Source organism: Nycticebus coucang, chromosome 1 (genome assembly GCF_027406575.1).
Source record: "Nycticebus coucang isolate mNycCou1 chromosome 1, mNycCou1.pri, whole genome shotgun sequence".
Lineage (NCBI taxonomy): Eukaryota > Metazoa > Chordata > Mammalia > Primates > Lorisidae > Nycticebus > Nycticebus coucang.
In genome coordinates this window covers 85,659,699-85,681,426 of record NC_069780.1, presented here as the reverse complement: position 1 = coordinate 85,681,426, position 21,728 = coordinate 85,659,699, and the positions used below count along the sequence as shown (strand labels likewise).

At 37.9% G+C, this 21,728-nt stretch overlaps 2 protein-coding genes and 1 pseudogene across 2 annotated transcripts in view; 1 reads left to right on the top strand and 2 right to left on the bottom strand.

Moving 5' to 3' along the window:
• The first annotated feature begins 2,192 nt into the window (after positions 1–2,192).
• On the top strand, positions 2,193–16,831 carry PPID (peptidylprolyl isomerase D). The gene is made up of 10 exons (XM_053583523.1): positions 2,193–2,386; positions 4,063–4,203; positions 6,811–6,917; positions 9,681–9,869; positions 10,736–10,858; positions 11,003–11,109; positions 13,458–13,599; positions 15,081–15,167; positions 15,264–15,306; positions 16,560–16,831. The coding sequence occupies exons 1-10, from the start codon at positions 2,302–2,304 to the stop codon at positions 16,646–16,648; spliced, it is 1,113 nt and encodes a 370-aa protein (XP_053439498.1). The 5' UTR covers positions 2,193–2,301; the 3' UTR covers positions 16,649–16,831.
• On the bottom strand, positions 16,041–16,141 carry LOC128592599 (uncharacterized; annotated as a pseudogene).
• A 508-nt stretch (positions 16,832–17,339) lies between the features above and the next one.
• Positions 17,340–21,728, bottom strand: part of ETFDH (electron transfer flavoprotein dehydrogenase) — a 46,601-nt gene continuing 42,212 nt past the window's right edge. The window contains exons 11-13 of the mRNA XM_053583515.1: positions 19,782–19,964; positions 19,172–19,393; positions 17,340–17,694 (exon numbers count right to left, since the gene is read on the bottom strand). Coding sequence (XP_053439490.1) covers positions 17,531–17,694; positions 19,172–19,393; positions 19,782–19,964 — 569 coding nt within the window. The 3' untranslated portion in view covers positions 17,340–17,530. The remainder of the gene's footprint in view (positions 17,695–19,171; positions 19,394–19,781; positions 19,965–21,728) is intronic.

Sequence of the window (21,728 nt, the reverse complement as noted above, 5' to 3'; positions counted from 1 at the left end):
ATTGTGGAAGTTTATTTAATAGTCTTGCTCTCCTGTTAGACTGTAAACTTTGTATGCTTAAAGATAAAGACTTTTTTTTCCTCATTGTATCATCAGCACTCAGAATGGTGCCTGGCATATACAGAGGGTGCCAGAAAAAATGTATACATTTAAAGGAAGGAAATAATTATATTAAAACTGTAATAATCAACGTATACTAACAACATTCGTTATCTTATCTGTTGTTTCTACTATCTCTTGAAATTGCAGAAGTGAAATGTGTCTCAAGTATTACAAGTTTAGTATGTTTTTCCTTTCTTAAAATGCGTATACATTTTTTGTACCCTCTGTATATTACACTTTTGTCCTGTAAATGAGTCAACTTTTACTCAGTATCTATGTGGGCAAACCTATGTATGTATGTGTACATTTTGTTAATGATGGAACTTTGTGATTACACAGAAATATTTAATCAATATGATGTCTTTATCGATTTTTCCTAAATTTCATTTTTATTTTTTGTGAAAAGTATGTTCATATTTTAATTAAAAATGACTTTACAAATTAGTTTTGTAACAAGCACCTTGTAAAAACTGGACAAGTAATTTCTTTTTTACTTTGTAAAATATTTTTTATCATGAAAAATTTTAGGAAATAAAAATAAGGAGAGTAGTATCATAAACTCCCATGCACCCATCATCTGCCTGGCCATTTTTGTTTCATTCATAACCTTACCCGCTCACCCCAGATTATTTTGAAACAAATTTTGAGACAGCATGGCATTTCATTTTTACAGTGATTTTTTTTATTTTTTGAGCCAGAGTCTCACTTTGTCACCCTCGATACAGTGCTATAGCGTCATAGCTCACAGCAACCTCAAACTCCTGGGCTCAGGTGATTCTCTTGCCTTAGCCTCCCAAGTAGCTGGGACGACAGACGCCACAATGCCCAGCTATTTTTACAGACTGGGGTCTCCTTCTTGCTCAGGCTGGTCTCAAACCTGTAAGATCAAGCAATCCACCCAGGTCAGCCTCCCAGAGTGCTAGAATTACACGTGTGAGCCACTGTGCCTAGCTTCACAGTGATTTTAAAAAGAAGAATCTTTGTATAAAAATGTTAGAGATAATAGGCAAATGCATACACAATATCTCTTTCTATTCTCATACTCTGTTCTTTTCCACTTTACTGAAAAGGAGGCAAGTTCAGAGAAATTAAATGATTGCTCTTTGGTAACACTCCATCATAGTCAGAACGCGAAATCATTGCATTTTTTCTTTTTTAAGATCAACTTTAATGCTTAGACCAGTATATAATTTCATAGGCTGCTTCAAGTTGAGAGTAGGAACCAGTTGTTCTTTAACCCTTCTGATTTTTACATATCTTTGGACCAGGCATCAATCAGGACATGAGCCTTCATGTGGATGAATGGTGGCAGTTATGATAGGGAGAAATTAGCACTGGTCTTTCTTTCTGAAAAGCCACTTTGGCTGCTGCTTTCGACACAAAACTCCGGGCTTTTGAGACATGCTCTATGAGTGCTGCATTCATCTACCGTGTCTTTTTACTTCTCATCAGGAAAAAAATGGTAAGCATCTAAGTGTACCTTATGCCTTATTGATAAAGTAAGCCTGAGGCCAAATACAAATCCCTGGGCTCCCAACAGAATTAGAGATCAGTGCATCTACGCAGGCAAGGTACCACTTTTCTCCAAAATTGGTCTGCTTATATACAGGTGAAATACTTTACACAAATTCTCATGATGAAAAAGTGGACTATAATAAAACAGTTTTATCAGGAATTAAAGCTGTGCCCTCTTCTGGGCTGTCAGCATCAGCTCTTTAGAGCCTTTCTAACCTGTATCACTTACATTGAAACGTGAACACCAGATTGTAACAATATGGCAATATGCTCCGACTAAGTACCGCCAGTTTATGTCGCATTGTGCTTAGTGATTTACGTCTTTAATCTTCAAAACGACCTTCCTAGGTAAGCATTTTTATTTTCACTTTCTGCACGAGCAAACTGAGTTTTAGAGAAGTTGCACGCCACAGCGGAGCTAAGGCAGGGATTACGCGAACTAGGAAGTTCGGCGGAGGAGCAGAGACGGAACCGAGCATCATGACTTATGCACCACTCGGGTCCCTGGAAACGCGGCGGGGAGGCGGTGCCGGAAGTCAGGCTGCGGCTTCCAGGCCTCTCGCCGGAAGGGGCTGGTCACGCTGCTGTCGGCCTTCCCCCAGAGAGTGGCGCTCTGGAGCTTGAGTTGCGGTCCTGCGCCGCGAGGTTTCTGGATCCCGCTTTCCAACGCATCTGCAGGTGGCTATGTCGCACCCGTCCCCCCAAGCTAAACTCTCCAACCCCAGTAATCCCCGAGTCTTCTTTGACGTGGACATCGGAGGGGAGCGAGGTGAGCAGAGTCTGACGCTCGAGAAAAGGCCTCAAGAAGGCGTGATTCGGTGGACTCCGAGGGGGGGCCTCGATTCGGACGGGAGCTGCTCGGTGTCCTGGAGGTGGGGAGAGTTGGGATGGCGGCCTAGTCGGGTCCGCGGGAACAAGCCCGGGCATCCAGGGCCGGGGCGAGCCGGCGCCCTTGTACTAATGCCATCGGTCGTGCACAAGGTTCTGGAAATTTCTGGTTGGGAAGTTGCAGCGGCCCTTAAGTTTGTCTCTCCTGCTATCGTTCCACTTTCCGGCCACCTTGTACCGCTACGTTAAAATGAAATAGGACTGTTTTATGATTCGCATGAGTCAGTTCAGATCTCCTGGGATATGCATCCTCTGGGCTTCAGGCACGCTGTCTGTTTTGCTAAACGAAAAATATATGTCAGCACCTGCCGTGCTTTTTATATATTAGGCGACTTGTTTCCTTATTGCCTTTCCTTAGTTACTGATTCCTAACTTCGATGTCCAGTAAGATAGGTGAACATTTTCTGTATTTTGGCCTTGGGAAAGAGAACTCAACTTAGCCATGTGGTTGCCCGGGTTACAGTGCGCTCAGCGGTTCCTAAGGCCTTATGAGTTAGGGAGGATGTTACTTTGTAACTGGATTGGGCTTCTGGAAGGTGTTTGCATCCACAGCACGCACAAATTTACATGTACTTTCGGTTTGTTTTGGAACTAGTGGTAGGTTTATTTCCATCTCTTTAGGAGCTTTCTAGAGGAGGTACTTCCTCAGCTTTTGCTTTGGAGGCTGCAGTAGGCTGTTTCCACAGAGCACAAAGGCTACAGGTATGCATAAAACTTGGTTAACCTGGCCTCTTAAAGGGTATTTAATTTTGTCTTGCTAGTTGTTTTGTGAGGAAATTATTCAGTGTTTGAAATGACTTGTACTTCAACGTGTCCCTTCTGTGGTGCCAGTCTGCTGGCTACTGTAATTGGTTAGGATGCTTTGTATGATGTTTCAAATTTACTTAGATATATGACAGTAAACCTTAGGTAGTTTAAATCTGAATAATAGAAAAATGACAGTAAGGTCCACCAATCCCACTACTGAGTTTATATCCAAAGGAAATGAAGTTAGTATGTGGAAATGATATCTGCACTCCCACGTTTATTGCAGCATTACTCATGATAGCAAGGTAATAGAATCTATGTACTTGTTCATCAACAGATGAATGTATAAAGAACATTCCATACAGTGAAATAATAGTCCTTAAAAAAAGAATGAAATCCTGTCATTATTAACAACATGGATGGATAGGGAGCATGTTAAGTTACATGAAATGAGGACAGACACAGGAAAACAAATACCGGCTAATTGCAGTTATATATGGATCCTGAAAAAATTGCCTTCATAGTAGAGAGTAGAATGTAGGTACCAGGGGCTGGGGAAATGTTGGTCAAAAGATACATAGATTTCAGTTAGAAAGGGGAATAAGTTCAAGATGGTTTTATAGCATCGTGGCTATAGTTAATAACAACACACTGAGTTCATGAAGTTGCAAAAAAAAGAACAACCTGATAATAAAAGGAAACTTGGTAATTCATGAGCCAGCTTTCACCATCATTACACCAACTGTCTTTTATCATTTGCCCATTTGGTTGTTTTGCATACTGACAAAAATTCATTTTCTTTTCTTTTAGTTGGTCGAATTGTCATAGAATTGTTTGCAGATATTGTACCCAAAACTGCAGAAAATTTTCGTGCATTATGTACAGGAGAAAAGGGGATCGGATCTACGACTGGGAAACCTCTCTATTTCAAAGGATGCCCTTTCCATCGAAGTATGTATAAATTTTCTGAATCTGATTATTCTTCACGTAGATAAATAAGTCCTGTTCTTAGGGGTTAGGGAAGAAAACATTAATTAGGGGTTAGAAAGTACTGTTAGTATCCAAGAGGACCCTTTGACATCTGGTGCAATAGCTCAGTTTCACGCCGGCTGGGCTATCAGAGATAGAATTGCTTATGGGGAAGTAATAAAAGTACTACCCTAGCCTTGCCAGTCCAAGGTGGCAAGATGATATGATTGAAAAAGGAAAGGTGTGGCCATGATTTAATACGTTGACCTTAGGTAGTTTGCCTGCTGACAAAAAACATTATTCTTACTTCTTGGCCATGGTTTTTTTTGGAAGGCTGCAGATTTGAAAATTTGGCGTTGTGGACAGGCTGGTGATAAATGTCTAAAATACGCCATTTTGTACTGCTTATTACACTTTGTAATCATACCTTTGTTTAATGATTGTTGGTTTCCCCCAGCTGTGTGTTGAGGGACTACATGTTCTTACCTTTCTCTTAAGAACCCATTATAGTGGCTCGGTCCCATGGCTCAGTGGTTAGGACGCCCAGCCACATACACCAGGGCTGGTGAGTTCCAACCTGGCCTGGGCCTGCTAAACAACAAGGACAACTATAACAAAAAAATAGCCGGGCATTGTGGTCAGCCCCGGTAGTCCACCTACTTGGGAGGCTGAAGCAAGAAAGTCGTTTAAGCCCAAGCGTTTGAGGTTGCTGTGAGCTTTGATGCCACGAACTTTACTGAGGGCAATATAGTGAGACTCTGTCTCAAAAGAAAAAAAAAAAATTAGGCTTGGTGCCTGCGGCTAGGGCACCAACCATGTGGCGGTTTTGAATCGGCCTGGGACTGCCAAAACAACGACAACTACAACTAAAGGAAAAAAAAATTAATAGATGGGCATTTTGACAGGCACTTACAGTCTGGCTACTTGGGAGGCTGAGGCAAGAGAGTCACTTAAGCCCAAGAATTTGAGGTTCCCGTGAGCTGTGATGCCATGGCACTCTACCCAGCATGACAACTTCAGACTCCGTTTCAAAAAAAAAGAAAAAAAAAAAAGAATCTAGTGTATTTGTTGAATAGGAATATTTGTTGAATAGGAATTCAGTAAATATATGAAATAGGAATTCAGTTCATATGTTTAATGAATAGACTAATAAGTTCAATTATAACCATATTAGTTAAACTTTAAAAAGATTTATTTTAAAAAACTTTTTAAAAGTTAATATTTCTTAAATATTTAAACTATTGATTACTTTCATATTTAATAAAATATCAAAATATGCTAAAAAAGTATATGCAGAAAATATATTACTATAAATAGCAGGCCTGAGACTGCTGTCCTTCGAAAGGTCTGCCTACAATGGTACTGCTTGGCTGGAGGCTGAGAACTTGGCACTTGAAACATTGGCTAAATCATAAGGGTGATTAACTATTTGTACAAATATGTGATTTATGCTGAACATGTACGTTCCTTTTGGGAGTCTATAATTTTGGTACATGCTAGGTAGAGAGTGTCTACATGATAGTGCCCAGTAAATGGGTGCTGAGTTTCTCATTGGCTCTTCTGGGCCAAAACATTGAACGTGTGTGGCTGTATTTCTGTTGCTTGGGAAGTATGTGTTCTTTGACCCTTCATGGGAGGGAGAGAGCATAAGGAGGCCTGTAGATGGATTTCTCCAGACTCTGCCTATGTCTTTTCTTCTTACCATCTGGCTGTGTATCCTTGCTACTGTGATACAATCACTTGCTGTATCTTAGGAGCCCTGGGGATCTCTGAAGGTGTGGGGAGGTCTTGGTAAACCTTGACACAAAGTGGTAATATTTACTGAAGTATTTCCATTATGGTATAATAAATCTACAAGTAATAATTGAGTAACTCATATGTGCACAGTCATCCACATAGTTACAAGAAAGAAAAATGGGACAGTTGTACTTAAGAGGAGTTCATTGTTTGCTGGAGGAGACGGACTATTATGATGTATATTATAAGAGTCAAGATACTGTGGGAGTGGCCAGTCCGTAATCCTAGCCCTCTGGGAGGCTGAAGAAGGTGGATTGCTTGAGCTCACAAATTCGAGACCAGCCTGAGCAAGAGTGAGACTCTGTTCCCAGTAAATAAAAAAACAGCCAGGTGTTGGGGCAGGCACCTGTAGTTTCAGCTACTTGAGAGGCTGGGACAAGAGAATTGCTCAAGCTCAAGAGTTTGAGGTTACTGTGAACTATGATGCCCATGGCACTATCCCCAGGGTGACAAAGTGAGACTCTGTCTCAAAAAAAAAAAAAAAAAAAAAATACTATGGGATAAAAATAAGGAGATAAAACTTGGGGGATTTTAATGACAATTTTATAGGGGAGGTGCCATTTGAACTAGTTTTTTCAATGTTAGTAGTAGATCAGGCAGTACAATTAGGTTGGACTCAGATTGTGGAAAGGCTTAAGAGGTTAGAGTTGTGGGGATGGAGGAAGAAAGAGAAACAGGAAAGTGGCGTGACTAGAGTCATACTTTAGAAAGTTGTCTTAATTACTACATTCCTCGGTTAATATTGCTGACCATGTTTATGTCTTAGTTACTAACCATTTTCTTTTTTTGTAGTTATTAAAAAATTTATGATTCAGGGTGGAGATTTCTCAAATCAGGATGGAACAGGTGGAGAAAGTATTTATGGTGAAAAATTTGAAGATGAAAATTTCTATTATAAGGTAAAAATAGAAAAAAATGCATGTTATTGCTGATAAAAAATTGTTTTATGTCTGAAATACTTGTTGGATAAAAGCATCAAAAAAGTTTCAACTGTGCTTAGATTCTCTTTGTTATGTAAAAGGAATTATATTTGTAAATATGGGTGTTTAGTATGGGAATTTTTTACTCATTTATGATTTTATTTGGCAAAAATACTGAAGTTATTTCAGTGTGATCTAGTTTTACATGCTTTAGTTAAGTATGGCTATTGTATGGCAAGGTTGTTTCGGGAAAAGGATTCTTATTTTCTGAAGGACGGTAACTTGTGCGTCTGTATCTTTGAATTTGAAAAGTGACAAAACTATCATCTAATACCAGGAATGAGGGAGATTTGCAGACTATAGGATGTGGCTAACGTCTAAACTCCTGGTGGTGCCTGTACCTTCTTATCCTCATTTTTCCAAGATGCGATTGGGATATAGTGCATCATTCAAGTTGTGATAATGAACACGTAAATACAAAAATAAAGCAGTGTCTTTGGAAGTGAGGAATATGAGCAAGGTAATTAGGATAATTTGAAAAGAAGATGACAGTAATTATCGACTACAACTACTCTGTACTGTCACTGTCATTGAAGGGTCTGTAACAGTGAAAAGACCTTGATGACAAGGAATTTATAGTTCTACTGCAGAGATGACTGTAAAACATATGGGACAACTGAAGAATAATAGAACAGATTGCAAATAAATGCTAAATTGATTAACTATCCTTACTTGTATAACATCGATAGCGCTTAACTTTCTGTGGCTACTATGGAAGAAAAATGTGACTTATGTCCAGAGTATTAGGGATGACATTGAGGAGAAATCAGTACTTAGGCTGTGCTAATGGGGACTTGCATTGTGGCTAAAATTTGGTTAGGCAGGAACTAAAATATACATGCAGAATTGAAGAAGGGATGTGAGTGGGAAAAGACAAGGGCAGTGGGAGGCTGAAGAAATAAAGTGAATATTTTAGTTAATATTGTGATAAAGGAAGTTACTAGAAGGTTGAAAACTAGGATTTTGTGGTAATCGCATTGATGCAAAGGTTGGTTGAAATGACACATGGTTCTCGCCTTCCACAAACTTGGTGGCTTTGAATTTGATTTAGATTGAAGGGGTAAAAGACATTAGATAAGAATGACACGAGACATTGTACTGTGAGTGTTATAATTTATGCCCCAACAAAAAATACATTTAGAAAGCCTAACAAGAAAAGTGAAAGGTTGAAGAAATTAGGTTTCACAGAACCTTTGTACAAGATGGTGATACCAAGGTAGAATTTTGATTTCAAGATGTATGCAGTATTTTGAGCACGGTCTGAAGAGGTGATTGATCTGAGATGAAAGCTCTAAGATTTGGGATTCTTTCAATATTAAGAAAATATCTAACTGAATGTCTTGTTTAGATTCAGTATTCCAAAGCTGAATGTGATGGCCCCTGCCTAGCACTTTGAGGAGGCTGAGGTGGGAGGATTACTTGAGGCCAGGAGTTTGAGGTGGTAGCAAGCTAGGATGGCAACTCTGCGCTTCAGCCTGAGTGACAGGGTGAGACCCTGTCTCAGCGCCTGTGGCTCAGTAAGTAGGGTGCTGGCCCCATATACCAAGGGTGGCGGGTTCAAACCCAGCCCCGGCCAAACTGCCACAAAAAAATAGCCGGGCGTTTTGGCAGGCGCCTGTAGTCCCCGCTACTCAGGAGGCTGAGGCAAGAGAATCACCTAAGTCCAAGAGCTAGAGGTTGCTGTGAGCTGCAATTTCACAGAACTCTACCGAGGGTGACAAAGTGAGACTCTGTCTCTAAACAAAATAATAATAAATTAAATAAATAAAACTTTGAATCGGTTTAAAAAATGAATAAGCAAATAAATTCAATATTTTTCCTTTACATATCAATTAGTTTATTGATTTGGAAGGAAGACTCAATGTTGGGCCCATTTAAGAATGTGGGAAGACTGTTCAGGTCTTCCCAGAAAAAAGTATGCGTTATAAAGAGGGCAAAGTATATTACTAGATTTCCTTAATGCTAAATCTTCATCTTAAAGGCAGATAATAAGCATCTTCTCAAGATGGCCAATTTAGAAATATTTCCCCCACCTGTCTCTTTTATCTTATTTGAGTTCATAAAGTTTTCTTAAAGTTTAAGTGATTAAATACCCTATATTTTGTGAATTAAAGGAATTAAAAGCTGCTTTCTAAAAAGTTTTACTTTATTTTTTTTTTTTTTTAGAGCTAGAGTCTTATTACTCTTTCACCCAAGCTAGAATGCGGTGGCAAAACCATAGTTCACTGCGGCTTTGAACTCCTGGGCTTAAGCAGTCCTTCTGCCTCATCCTCTTAGGTAGCTGGCACTACCGGCACACTTCAGCACACCTGACTCATTTTTCTTATATTTTTGTAGAGATGAGGTCTCTCAACATTCCACGTTGGTTTCAAATTCCTGGGCTGAAGTGCTCCTTTTGCCTCAGCCTCCTGAAGTGCTTGGGCCACCACACCTGGTCAGAAGGTTGCGATTTATACAGAGTAAAAAGTAGTTAAAAAATCTTAAAAGTAAAAATAGTTTGGTTTAGATAGAACTCTCCACACCAGTTTTATGTGAATGGTCAGTAAAAGACACAAAGTTCTTTGAGGACCGTAAACCTAAAATTTTGTCGGGATTGTGCCATTAATACAGGTTTGGCCTTGATCTTGTTATCTAACACTTCTAACCTTGATTTTTTTTTTTTTAATGATTTCATTTCTACAGCATGATCGCGAGGGTTTATTGAGCATGGCAAATGCAGGCCAAAATACAAATGGTTCTCAGTTCTTTATCACAACAGTTCCAACTCCTCATTTGGATGGGAAACATGTGGTGTTTGGCCAAGTAATTAAAGGAATAGGAGTGGCAAGGATACTGGAAAACGTAGAAGTGCAAGGTGAAAAACCTGCCAAAGTAAGTGAAGTTATACTGAAAAACACTTTCTTAAAGAAATGTAAGTAAAAGCATCAGGTGATTATGTGCTAGGAAATTTAGAAAAAAATTGTTAAAATGATTTTTGGTGTGGGAACCTAGATCTGCAGCCTTTTCTTTTTGACTCTTTTCTACAGTGGGAAAGATGATTAGGACAGTTTTAAATAAGGTGATTTTTACTGTTATTTCAGTTTCCAAGTTGGTGATCTTTGCTATATTACCTAAGTTGTTCTAGACCTGCGAAATTTTTGAGTCAGTATTTATAGTAGAAAGAGGACAGTAAACCTAAAATTTTGTCTGGATTGTGCCATTAATACAGGTTTGGCCTTAATCTTGTTATTTTTCTGGATCTGTTTCTTCATTCTTTAGTAATCTAAATTGTTAAGGACTAAGACTAGATTATCTCTCAAGATCACTGTGTTTTAAATGTCTGTGAATTGAAGTGGCTGTAATACTAGCTGACATGAAGTGACAGGGGTTGTGAGTGGGAATTGGAAACTCAATTACCTGTGGAGGTAAGCTGTCACTCATTGTATAAAGGGAGTAGTAATAAACGGGGCCCCACAGAAAGACTGTTACATGGAGAATGATAGAATTGCCAACTAACTTTGTGTTTGCTGAGCTCCTGAGTAGGAATAAAGTAATTAAACACAAATAGTGATATATTAGGTGGAATGTCTCCAAAGGGCATTATAATTGTAGCAGGTAGATGAGCCTCCTAATGTAAATCTGAATCGGACAGTATTGCACATGACTTCCAGCTGTATAGCGTTTAAACGTAGGCAGTTTTTAATAAAATCTCTCACTAATATGGCAGTAACTTCTACAATTAAGGATTATTTTTACAGTTGTGCGTTATTGCAGAATGTGGAGAATTGAAGGAAGGGGATGATTGGGGTATATTCCCCAAAGATGGCTCTGGCGACAGTCATCCAGATTTCCCTGAGGATGCGGATATTGATTTAAAGGATGTGAGTACTTCAGATTAGTTTAAGTTTAATTACTTTAATAAAAATATTTAGTACTAGAAGTTTGAGCTTTGTGTTAATCTGTCATATGATAGATCTAGCATTAAAGCACATTACTAAAATCTAATATTTATATTTTTTATACAGGTGGCTAAAATTTTATTAATAACAGAAGACTTAAAAAACATTGGAAATAATCTTTTCAAATCCCAGGACTGGGAAATGGCCATTAAAAAATATGCAAAAGTTTTAAGGTAATAAAAATATTTTTGATAAGTTACTTTTAAGAACTTGTAAACTGGATTATAAACTAAGATTCAGAATTGCTTATTATATTTTCAGCTCATCACTTAGAGAATAACTAGGTTTGTTAAAATAGTTACATTTCTTTTGTTGCCTCTAACTTATTTTGAAAAATTTCAAAATGCAGAAAAGTTGAAAGAAACAGTACATAATTTCTCATATACCTTTAATTATATTCGCCAGTTTTTAACTTTTGTTATTTTTGGTTTTGCAGAATTATCAGGAAGTTGCTGATACCATGATAAAATTGTTAAGGGCTAAGACTAGATTCTCTCTCAAGATCCCATGAAATATACATATTTCAGTGTATATCCTAAGAAACAAAGACATTCTACCTAAACTCAATATTAAAATACTCCCCAAATAATACTTAATATCTAATATGTAACCCATATACAAATTTCCCTAATTGGGAAAAAAAAAATTTTTTTTTTTTTTGAGACAGAGTTTCACTATGTCACCCTCAGCTGAGTGTGGTGGCATCACAGCTCACAGCAACCTCAAACTCTTGGGCTTAAGCAATTCTCTTGCCTCAGCCTCCCAAGTTGCTGGGACTACAGGCGCCTGCCACAATGCCCAGCTATTTTTTGGTTGCAGTTGTCATTGTTGTTTAGCAGGCCTGGGGTGGATGTGAACCCATTAGCGCCAGTGTATGTGGCCAGTGCCCTACCCACTGGGCTACAGGCACTGCCCTGTTTGGATTTTTTTGTTTTTAATCCAGGGTCCAAGATCCTGTGGTGGTGTATTTGATTGTAATGTCTCTTTGTAACTTCTAATGGTCTCTACCTCCAAGTCAATTGTTTCACATCGTCCATATGTGTTTGATTATTTCCTTAAGATTAGTTCGAGAAATATTTCGGTGAGAGGACTTAGGCAGGTGATATTGTATATGTCATATGATACCACATTCTGAAAGTACATGTTAACTTGGCCTGTTTTGAGTTTTGGCAGTTGGTGAAAGTAGTAACACCCAGAAGTTTATAAAAGTACTTCATTTCTTTTATAAATAATAAGTAGTCTGCAGGTTGGTATTGTGAGATTGTATGAGTATCCAATTCCTAGCTCACAGCAACCTCAAATGCCTGGGCTCAAGAGATCTCCTGCCTCAGCCTCCCTAGAAGGTGGGACTACAGACATGTACAACAATGCCTGGCTTATTTTTTCTGTTTTTGGTAGAGATGGGGTCTTGCTCTTGTTCAGGTTTGTTTTGACCTCAGGTGATCCTCCTGTCTGTCTCCCTGAGTGCTAACAGGTGTGAGCCACTGCATCCATAGTGGGCATTCTTATACAAGGTGGACATAAGTTTGTGTGCAATTTAAAATAGTTTAACATAGTAAATTGCACAAAAACTTTACATACAGCCTGTATTTGCAGAAGCAGCCCTCCCACCCCCATTTTTTGGTGTCACTGCCGACCTGGGCATCCATTTCATTTCCATTTGTTAATATGTTAATTACCATTGTTCTTGATGCCTAAAGAGTTCCAGGTTTATTTGGTGGAAACCCCCTTTCTTATTAGTCTGTGAACACTTGTTTTCTTACATGAGGTGTTCTAGGCTCATTATACACTTACCTTGCTTCTCATCTTACTAGCATTTTCTCTAAGGAGCTCTAATTTCTTTCACAGAAAGGAAACAACTGCAGGCCAGGTGTGCTCAGTTTCTGGGCTCTTTTCAGTGGACAATTCAAAAATCAACAACAAAGGATTCTTCAACTTTCCCCATTTAATTCTCTTCACCCACTATGAGAATCCTGGTTCCAAACGTAATTACAGTAGAAAGTACATAATGGGGACCTGAGTTTTAAACTTAGAAAAGTGTTATTGGTACGTAATTAGATTTGGGGATTGTTTATAAAGTGACCCTTTAAATACTTTGGGGAAAAAATTGAAGCAAATAAAAAAATCTCCTAAAGAAAAAGTATTTAATAGAATGATTATGATCATTAAGAGTATTAATACTGGCACTTGATGAGGTTTTTTTTTTTTTTTTTAAAGACAAAGTCTCATTTTGTCCCCCTTGGTAGAGTGCCTTTGTGTCATAGCTCACAGCTGGGACTACAGAACGCCTGGCTATTTTTTGAGAGGAGGTCTTGCTCTGGTGCAGGCTGGTCTTGAACCTGTGAGCTCAGGTGATCCACCCACCTTCCCAAGTACTGGGATTACTGGCGTGAGCCACTGCACCTGGCCTTGATGAGCTTTTTTTAATTTCAGAAATGATAGAACTTTTTGATAATTGGTAGAAGCAAAATAAGTCTTGTTTATGTGGCATTACATACTGCTTTTATTCATGGTTTTCCAGGTATGTGGATGGTTCAAAGGCTGTTATTGAGAAAGCCGATAGATCTAAACTACAACCTATAGCTTTAAGCTGTGTACTGAATATTGGTGCTTGTAAACTGAAGATGTCGAATTGGCAGGGAGCAATTGACAGTTGTCTGGAGGTGAGTGTGTGATCTTGAAATTTTGGGGGGAGTTGGATTATGATATGTCAACTTGGTTAAAAGCAATTTTTATGTACATTAATATATCTTAATACATAGGACCTAATGAGACCTGATTAAACATAATTTAAGGCATCTTGTTTCTAGATATTTTGGACCTTCAGTTCTTTCTCCACTTACTTTGTTTTTAACACTGTGTGACATAGTATCTATGAAGATACTTTCTTTTTTTCTCCCAAAGGATATATATCAGCTCATTTATTCATTTGAGACCACTTATTGTATGGAAAATCAGCCAGGAATGATTAAAAGAATGTGGGTTGTAGAGGCAGAGGTAGTTTTTTTTGTTTCTTTTTTAAAAATTAGGTCTCTGCCACTCTCTAGCTCTGCGGTATCAGGAAAACTCCTAATTTTAGTCTTAATTTCTTTATAAAGTAGAAATAGTACCTACCTAATGGGTGGTTATAAAAGATTATATAAAATAACGAGACATTTAGTACAGTGCTTGGCCCATTTTAAGCACTTAATAGAGACTAGTTACTTTAACTAAAAGGTAGGTCTATGTTCTTAAGCTTAATAGATTTGGGATAGAATGGAGTCAGTTTCAGTTTAGGGACTATTAGGACTTGTATAGGACTTATACTACTGGCACAAGCAGAAAGGTTTTCTGTATTTATGGGGGACTTCCAGATATGCTAACATTAAGTCAGAAAGGTGGCGTTACCTTCCTCAAATAGAGTATTTAAGATTCTCTTCTCTGTTGTACAATTTGTTAGAAAAATTTTCCAAACTAGACATTTTATGTATTTTGCATATAAAGCTATGTACTTAGATCAGCTGTGTATGCTCAGAGCAAGTAGAACTACTAAAATGAGACCCTAATTTGGTATGGGAGCTGAAATAAGCCATAGAATATACTATTTGGAAGGAGCAGATAGCAGGAAAAAAACTTATCAAAAGAAAAGTTTGGCCTTCTCTTGGGATCTTCTTGATTTTTGTGAGGCAGATAATGTACTCTTTTCAATAAAAATCAGAGTACTGGCCTTTAAAAGATGTTATATAAAGTATATTATTTTAAAAATGTTTGTTTCACGAAAGAGACCTAAAATATAAGCTTCTTTCAAAGTTATTAAAAGTTATCCATGTTCCAAACAAAATCTAGATTTCAAGTAAAAGAGTATATGTACAAACTTACTCAAAATGGTTTTCTCTTTTTATATTAGGGTCCAATCAGGAGCTAGAAACCCCAGTGCTGAGAAGCTCTGTAGGGAAACATATTCCTTTCCTCTTTAGTGACCTCTACTGGCAAAACGTAACATGGTAGCTGCTGGCCGAAGAGAGTTATTTACAGGTGCCAGCTCCATTTTCACAGAGCAGTGAAGGATGAATTTGGAGTTGACAGGCAATAAATTAAGATTTGACACATACATTTAATACTTAATACTCAGATACAATACTAATTTTATAATTTTTTTTTGTAGGCTCTTGAAATAGACCCATCAAATACCAAAGCTCTATACCGCAAAGCTCAAGGGTGGCAAGGATTAAAAGAATATGATCAAGCATTGGTAAATTTTATTCTAAGTGTTTAATTTTTTGAAATAGACAATCACCTTTATAAATCATACATCTAATTTTTCTTACATGTTTTTTTCCAATTAAAGGCTGATCTTAAAAAAGCTCAGGAGATAGCACCAGAAGATAAAGGTAAGTAGGTAGTTTTGTAGTGAAAGCTCATTTTGTTCTCTAAAAATTTATCCATTCGAACCATTGTTTCCTTTGCAGATATCAAAGATATAACAGATATTCTATAAAATTATTGAATAAAGAAGTATCTCCCTGGCATTGATCATTTAGCAATGAACAAAATAAAAATAGTCGAGGTTCTTGCCCTCAAAGAGCTTACATTCTAGGTACTGTCAAGAATGTAGTAGTTGGCTTGGTGCCCGTAGCACAGTGGTTGCAGCGCCAGCCATATATAGCGAGGGTGGTGGGTTTGAACGCGGCTTGGGCCAGCTAAATGACAACTGCAACAAAAAATAGCTGGGCATTGTGGCAGGCGCCTGTAGTCCCAGCTACTTGGGAGGTTGAGGCAAGAGAATCATTGAAGCCCAAGAGTTTGAGTTTGCTGTGAGCTGTGACGTGATGGCACCCTACTGAGGGTAACATAGTGAGACAGAGTCTCAAAAAAATAAGTTTTAATATAAACTTATATTATAAACTTTGTTTTTAATATAAACCTATCATGAACAGTTACAGTAGATATAGGCATTAAAAACATCTTTGCTTGTAAGCCTAGCATTTTCTGAGGCCAAGATTGGGAGTATTGCCTGAAGCTAGGAGTTTAAGACCAACCTGAGCAAGGATGAGGCCCACCACCTCCGGCATATGGGGTCAGCACCCAACTCTGAGCCACAGGCGCTGTGCTAGAGTATCTTTTTTTAAATATGGAATGCTTCATGAATTTATGTGTAATCCTTGCGCAGGGGCCATGCTAATCTCTGTGTTCCAATTTTAGTGTATGTGCTGCCAAAGTGAGCACTGCCCTAGAGTATCTTAATATTCTGTTTTTAGGGCTCAGTTACTTTATGGAGGAGAAAGTTTTATCAAGGGGCATTAACTGTTCATAAATGTTAGTTGTGGACCAGGCATGCTGGCTCATGCCTGTAATCCTAGCTCTCTGGGAGCCTGAGGCAGGTGGATTGCCTGAGCACATGGATTCAAGACCAGCCTGAGCAAGAGTGAGACCCTCTCTCTAAAAATAGCCAGGTGTTGTGGTGGGCGCCTGTAGTACTAGCTACATGGGAAGCTGAGGCAAGAGAATCTCTTGAGCCCAAGAGTTTGAGGTTGCTGTGAGCCTGTGACAGAGTGAGACTGTCTCAAAAAGAAAAAAGTTTGTTGTTACCGTAATTCTTTTGGCTGTTTTGAGAATTAACTTATATTGCATATTTACTTTTCAGCTATCCAGGCAGAATTACTGAAAGTCAAACAGAAGATAAAGGCACAGAAAGATAAAGAGAAGGCAGTATATGCAAAAATGTTTGCTTAATTAGGATTGTTTTGCTTAAATATTACATGTTAATTGTATAAAGGTAATAAGGAAATGTAAGGGGTTTGGTCTGTTATATATGATCCCTAATGTGTTTCCTTTGACACCTCAGTTCCCCATTGTTTACAGTTTAGGAGTACTGATAGCGGTTTACTCTTAATAAAAATATTTCAGTACATTCAAGTTTTTTTTAATGGTCATCTGCATTATTTACAAAGAATAATGGTGTCTAGTTTGTTTTCAAACTCTTAAAGACACTTGTTGAATTAATAGATGAAAGCTTAAGTTTATATTTTTGTATTGTTTCCCTCAATTCTTTAATGTATCTGTGGTTAGTTTGTGCTGGTGTTTTACACTTGTAGGTAATAAATGTATACCTGTTCAGGGTGGCCAGACTTTTTTGGCCGAGGGCCAGGTAATATTTAGGTTTTGTATTCCATCAGTCTGTCACAATTACTCAACTCTGCAGTAGTAACTCAAAATTAGCCATAAACAATGTGTAACCAGTGGGTATGGCTGTGTTTCAATAAAACTATTTATAATACGCAGTGGATACTGACCTCTGGTTTAGAATGTATGTTCATTTTTATATTTGAGACTTAAATTTGGAAAGTCATGTGTATAATAAAGTCCAACAGTGCATTATGCTTTTGGTCCTGAATTTCTGAAGAACTGAAGAGGTACAAAGATGTTACATCATTATTAAGTTTTATTTAGGAGGTATATTCATAATATTTTATGGGACAATTTTAGATAAAGTATAAAATTTTCAGTTGTAATTATTTTGTGAATATCCTGATCAATAATATGTTGTATTTTGACACTTGTTAACATTTTGGTGTTAGCTTGCCAAACGTGCCTGCAAATGAAAGTATTCTCAGTTTACATTCCATTGTAAGCAGGTCCTCCTCCACCTTCGGGTACCACCCAGTTAATATTCTGACTTGGATCTTTAATGTCACATGTTTTACAATGCACACAGTTCTGAGCATTTATCTGTAACCGAACTCCATCACCTTGTTCCAAAGGTATAAATTCATAAACTCCTGTAAAATAAAAATAAATAATATTGAAGTCCTTAACTTAAAATTTTTATCAGAAATCCTGAAGGTTGTTTTCTGACTGTTTACCCATAGAGAATACTATGAAGATCTTGGCATGTAGTGTTGCTGTTAGTACAGATTACCTGGCCATGATAAAAGAGGGCAGAACAGTGTTTGGCTGAGTTAATCTCACTAATGAGGGTGCTCAACACTTAGTTTTTGAGTCTCATATATGGTGATCCCCTTATCCATGGGGGATGATGTTCCCAAATTCCTAATGGATGTAAGAAACCTTGAGTAGGATCAGTGCTGTCAGTTGGAACATGTTTCTTTATCTTTCATCCACAAATGTGCTGCCTTTTCCATCTTCAGCAAGCACTCAGGATACACTCTGGCTGTAACTTTTGCAGTATGAGATATGACAGCAAAACCACAATTTTTTTTTCCTCCACTATTTCCCAGATAGAAGATTTATTCTCACTGTAAATCTTAGCAATGGCTGCATAGGAATTTTTTTTCTTCTTCCCTTGAATTGAGAATTTTCGCCTTTTCTCAAAGGAAACAGTTAAGGCTCTTCTTTGGTATACCTGAATTGTCAGCATCACTATTCTTGTGTTTTGGGAACATAAGGCACTGTGGTACCACCACATTTGACCTGGTAACTCAGGTCTACTGAGTAACTTAACAGGAGGCAGCATCTACAACTTGGATATTCTGGACCAAGGAATGATTCACATCTATGGTAGGATGGGACAGGATAAGCTTTGTCTCAAGAAAAACAACTTGTTTATTTCTGGAATGTTACATTTAACATTTTCAAGCCACAGTTGACTGCAGGTAAAGGGGGACTATAAATACATGCTACAGCTGAAAAAAACATTAGATCCTGTCCTTACTCTCAAGGGAATTAAAATCTGTGATGAAAGAAAATTATTTTAAAGACAGTCAAGGTCCTTGCCCTTGAAGAGCTTACTTACTACATTCTAGTCTTTTAAGAATGTACTAATTTCCACACATCAGAATACTATTTGTTCTACCAGATGATTTGAGATCTGGTTCCTACTACTATAATTTCAGTTGAAAGCTCAGCACTAAAAGATAATATTCATGGTGAATTTAAAGTTTGGGACCATTTCCTTGAACTGAATGCATCCATAACTTGGTATTCTAGTACCTGTGTCCACAGAAATGGCTTTACAATAAAGTCAGATGAATGTGCAAAGAGTTAATTGTTTGCCATAACCTTTATCTTAGTTTGAGGGGACATCAGGAAACTTTTTTTGAGAAATGTCATCTGAACATTAACTTAAAAATTCATACTAGAGTATGAGTTTCACGAGGACGGCTAGATGTAAATCACAACAATTTCCAAGCGGTGGGAGCAGATACTGAAGAAATAATTTATTAATAAAATCACATTCCTAAAATGTCTAAAGCAAATATTGGGTATTAATACTTAGAAATGGATGGAAATAATTACCTGCAGGACAGAATCGCTGCTCAGGCCCATCGTATATTGACAGATTTCTATTTACAGGTACGCTATCATCCCTTAAGGTTAAATGTGCTGGCTGGTCATGTTCATGATTAGTACCACTCAGAGCCACAGATGACAAGAGGTCAAAACTGATGAGTCCATCCGGTTTTGGATACTCAATAGGTGTGCAATCCTTGGCTGGCTTGAGCTGATCAGAGTCAGAACCTTCAACAATTTTGAGGGAAATGTTTAATAAACTAGAATTTTGAAGTACTTTCTTAAACATGTTCTTATAAAAACTTGAAAACAGGGTGGTGCCTGTGGCTCAAAGGAGTAGGGCACCAGCCCCATATACCAGAGATGGTGAGTTCAAACCCAGCCCCGGCCAAAAACTGCAGAAAAAAAAAACACACTTGAAAATACTGTGCAAAAAAAAGGGACGTTAGCCCTCTTGTAAATACACACTATAATCTTAAAGACTGAATTTATATAATTTCTTTAAACTTACATTTAAGTTAAAAATATCAAAACTTCATCACTTTCTCTAATTAATGGATCTCATTTATGAATCTTTAATGCTTATAAAATTTATACTCTCAAATGTTTGAATTACCTTTATGTTTGAGGGTCCATGGCTCCATTCCTCTGAATATCCAATAAAATATTCCAGTGTAAATCATCCCTCCATATACACCCAGCAGTCCGTGGCAGGATGGTCTTATATTTCTAACAGCATACAGCTCTTTCCATACCCATGATTTCTTCATATTATCCTCATACTCTGTTACATGGAGTCCTTTTATCAGAAACATAAAATGTTAAGTGTGAACTTTACCAAAGGTATATAAAATGCTCTACTGTCAAGGTATTTTGCTACTAAATTATCTAATGAGTGAATCTTAATTTTTAAACATAAGTAGTCATAAAAAAAAATAAGTGGTCATTTAAGACCACACTGAAGAATCTTTTGTGTTACAAATGCTGGCATCTTCCAAAAGGACAACCATTTTGATACCTTATAATGGTAGCATGAACAATTAGTTTCAGATTTAAGTGAAACTGAAAAAGAAGCTAAGATTAAAAAGTTCATGCTACCTATAAAAGTGAAAAAACTTCATATTTTATCACTGAACCTACTTCTACCTATTATGAGTTGAAATGTATCCCAGTAAAAATATTATTGAAGTCATTCTAAACACACCATATCTCAGACTGTGGCCTCATATAATTAGTTCTGATGAGGTCTACTGGAGTAAATGGGTCTTTAATCCAATCCGACTGGTGTCCTTATAAGAAGAGACAGACACAGAAGTTGGCCAGGTGGAGGAGGAGACAGAGACTGGACTTATATCAGAAGTGGGAGAGGATTCAGAAAGATTCATCTATAGAGACTTCAGAGATGGTCCTGCCGACTCTTTGATCTTCTAGATTCTAGAACTTGGAGAAAATAAATTTCTATTGTTTTATGCCTCCAATGCCAAAAACTTGGTGTATGCATTTAATATTTAAGGGGACAGATCAGTTTTTATTACCATATTTCTTCCATGAACTCCACAGTGACTACTATTTCCAGTTACTGTTTCTTGTTCTGTGTCCACTTCCCTCTCCTATGCTCTGGCTTTAATCTTCATCTAGTCTTTGGTGATATACTGGGTGCAATACTAACTATATGTGGTGCTCTGGGTACATGATACAGCTGAAGTGTGCCTAGTGATCCAAAAGGAATGCAACTTGACAAAGTTCTACTACCCAACCCCTGCACTTCATCTTAGCTATTCTGTTCTCTCTAAAGCAGTGGCTCTCAACCTTCCTAATGCATCCTAATACAGTTCCTCATGTTGTGGTGACCCCCAACCATAAAATTATTTTCGTTGCTGCTTCATAACTGTAATTTTGCTATTGTTATGCATCGTTATGTACATATCTGATATGCAGGATGTATTTTCATTGTTACAAAGGGGTCGCAACTCAGGTTGAGAACCACTGAGGGACATTTGTTGCCTGGTACTCTAAGAAATAGGCTTATTTATTAAGTATCTATTGAGTTGCTGCTATGTGCCAGCTGTTTCAGATTCATAGTGAAGGAAGTCCCTACTCTCTTAAGTGGCGGAAGACAAAATTGCTAAGTAAGATACTTAGCACATCAAAAGATGGGAAATGTGCCAGAAAAGAAAGAAGAAAGCTGGCCAGGAGTAAGATGAGAGCATGCGTAGCATGTTCCAAGGACTGTAAAGCAGCTACCATGGCTGGAACAGAGAGTAATGAGACAAAGTCAGAGGGATGGGGAAACTTTGGCTTTGACCTTGAGAAAAAGAGAATCACATAGGGTCGTGGTCTTTTAGGTGAATGGGTTAACTGAGGTGTAAGTGTTGGCTGTTCCTCTCCCCCACAGCAGAAGGGTCACATCCGTGTGCTTGTGAAGCTTGCTAAGGACAAGGAGGCTGATTCTGTCTTTTGCAAAGCTGTTCTATTTTCAGCCTAAAGACACTTCAGTTCTTGTGAGGTGTCTTGTGTACGCTGCATGTATGCAATGTCAATGTAGTCCTGTCAAATTTGAAAG

Coding starts and splice junctions, on each gene's coding strand:
- PPID (XM_053583523.1), top strand. CDS start 2,302: ATGTCGCACCCGTCCCCCCAAGCTAAACTCTCCAACCCCAGTAATCCC. Junction 2,387..4,062: donor GGACATCGGAGGGGAGCGAG/GTGAGCAGAGTC, acceptor CTTTTCTTTTAG/TTGGTCGAATTGTCATAGAA. Junction 9,870..10,735: donor AAGGTGAAAAACCTGCCAAA/GTAAGTGAAGTT, acceptor TTATTTTTACAG/TTGTGCGTTATTGCAGAATG.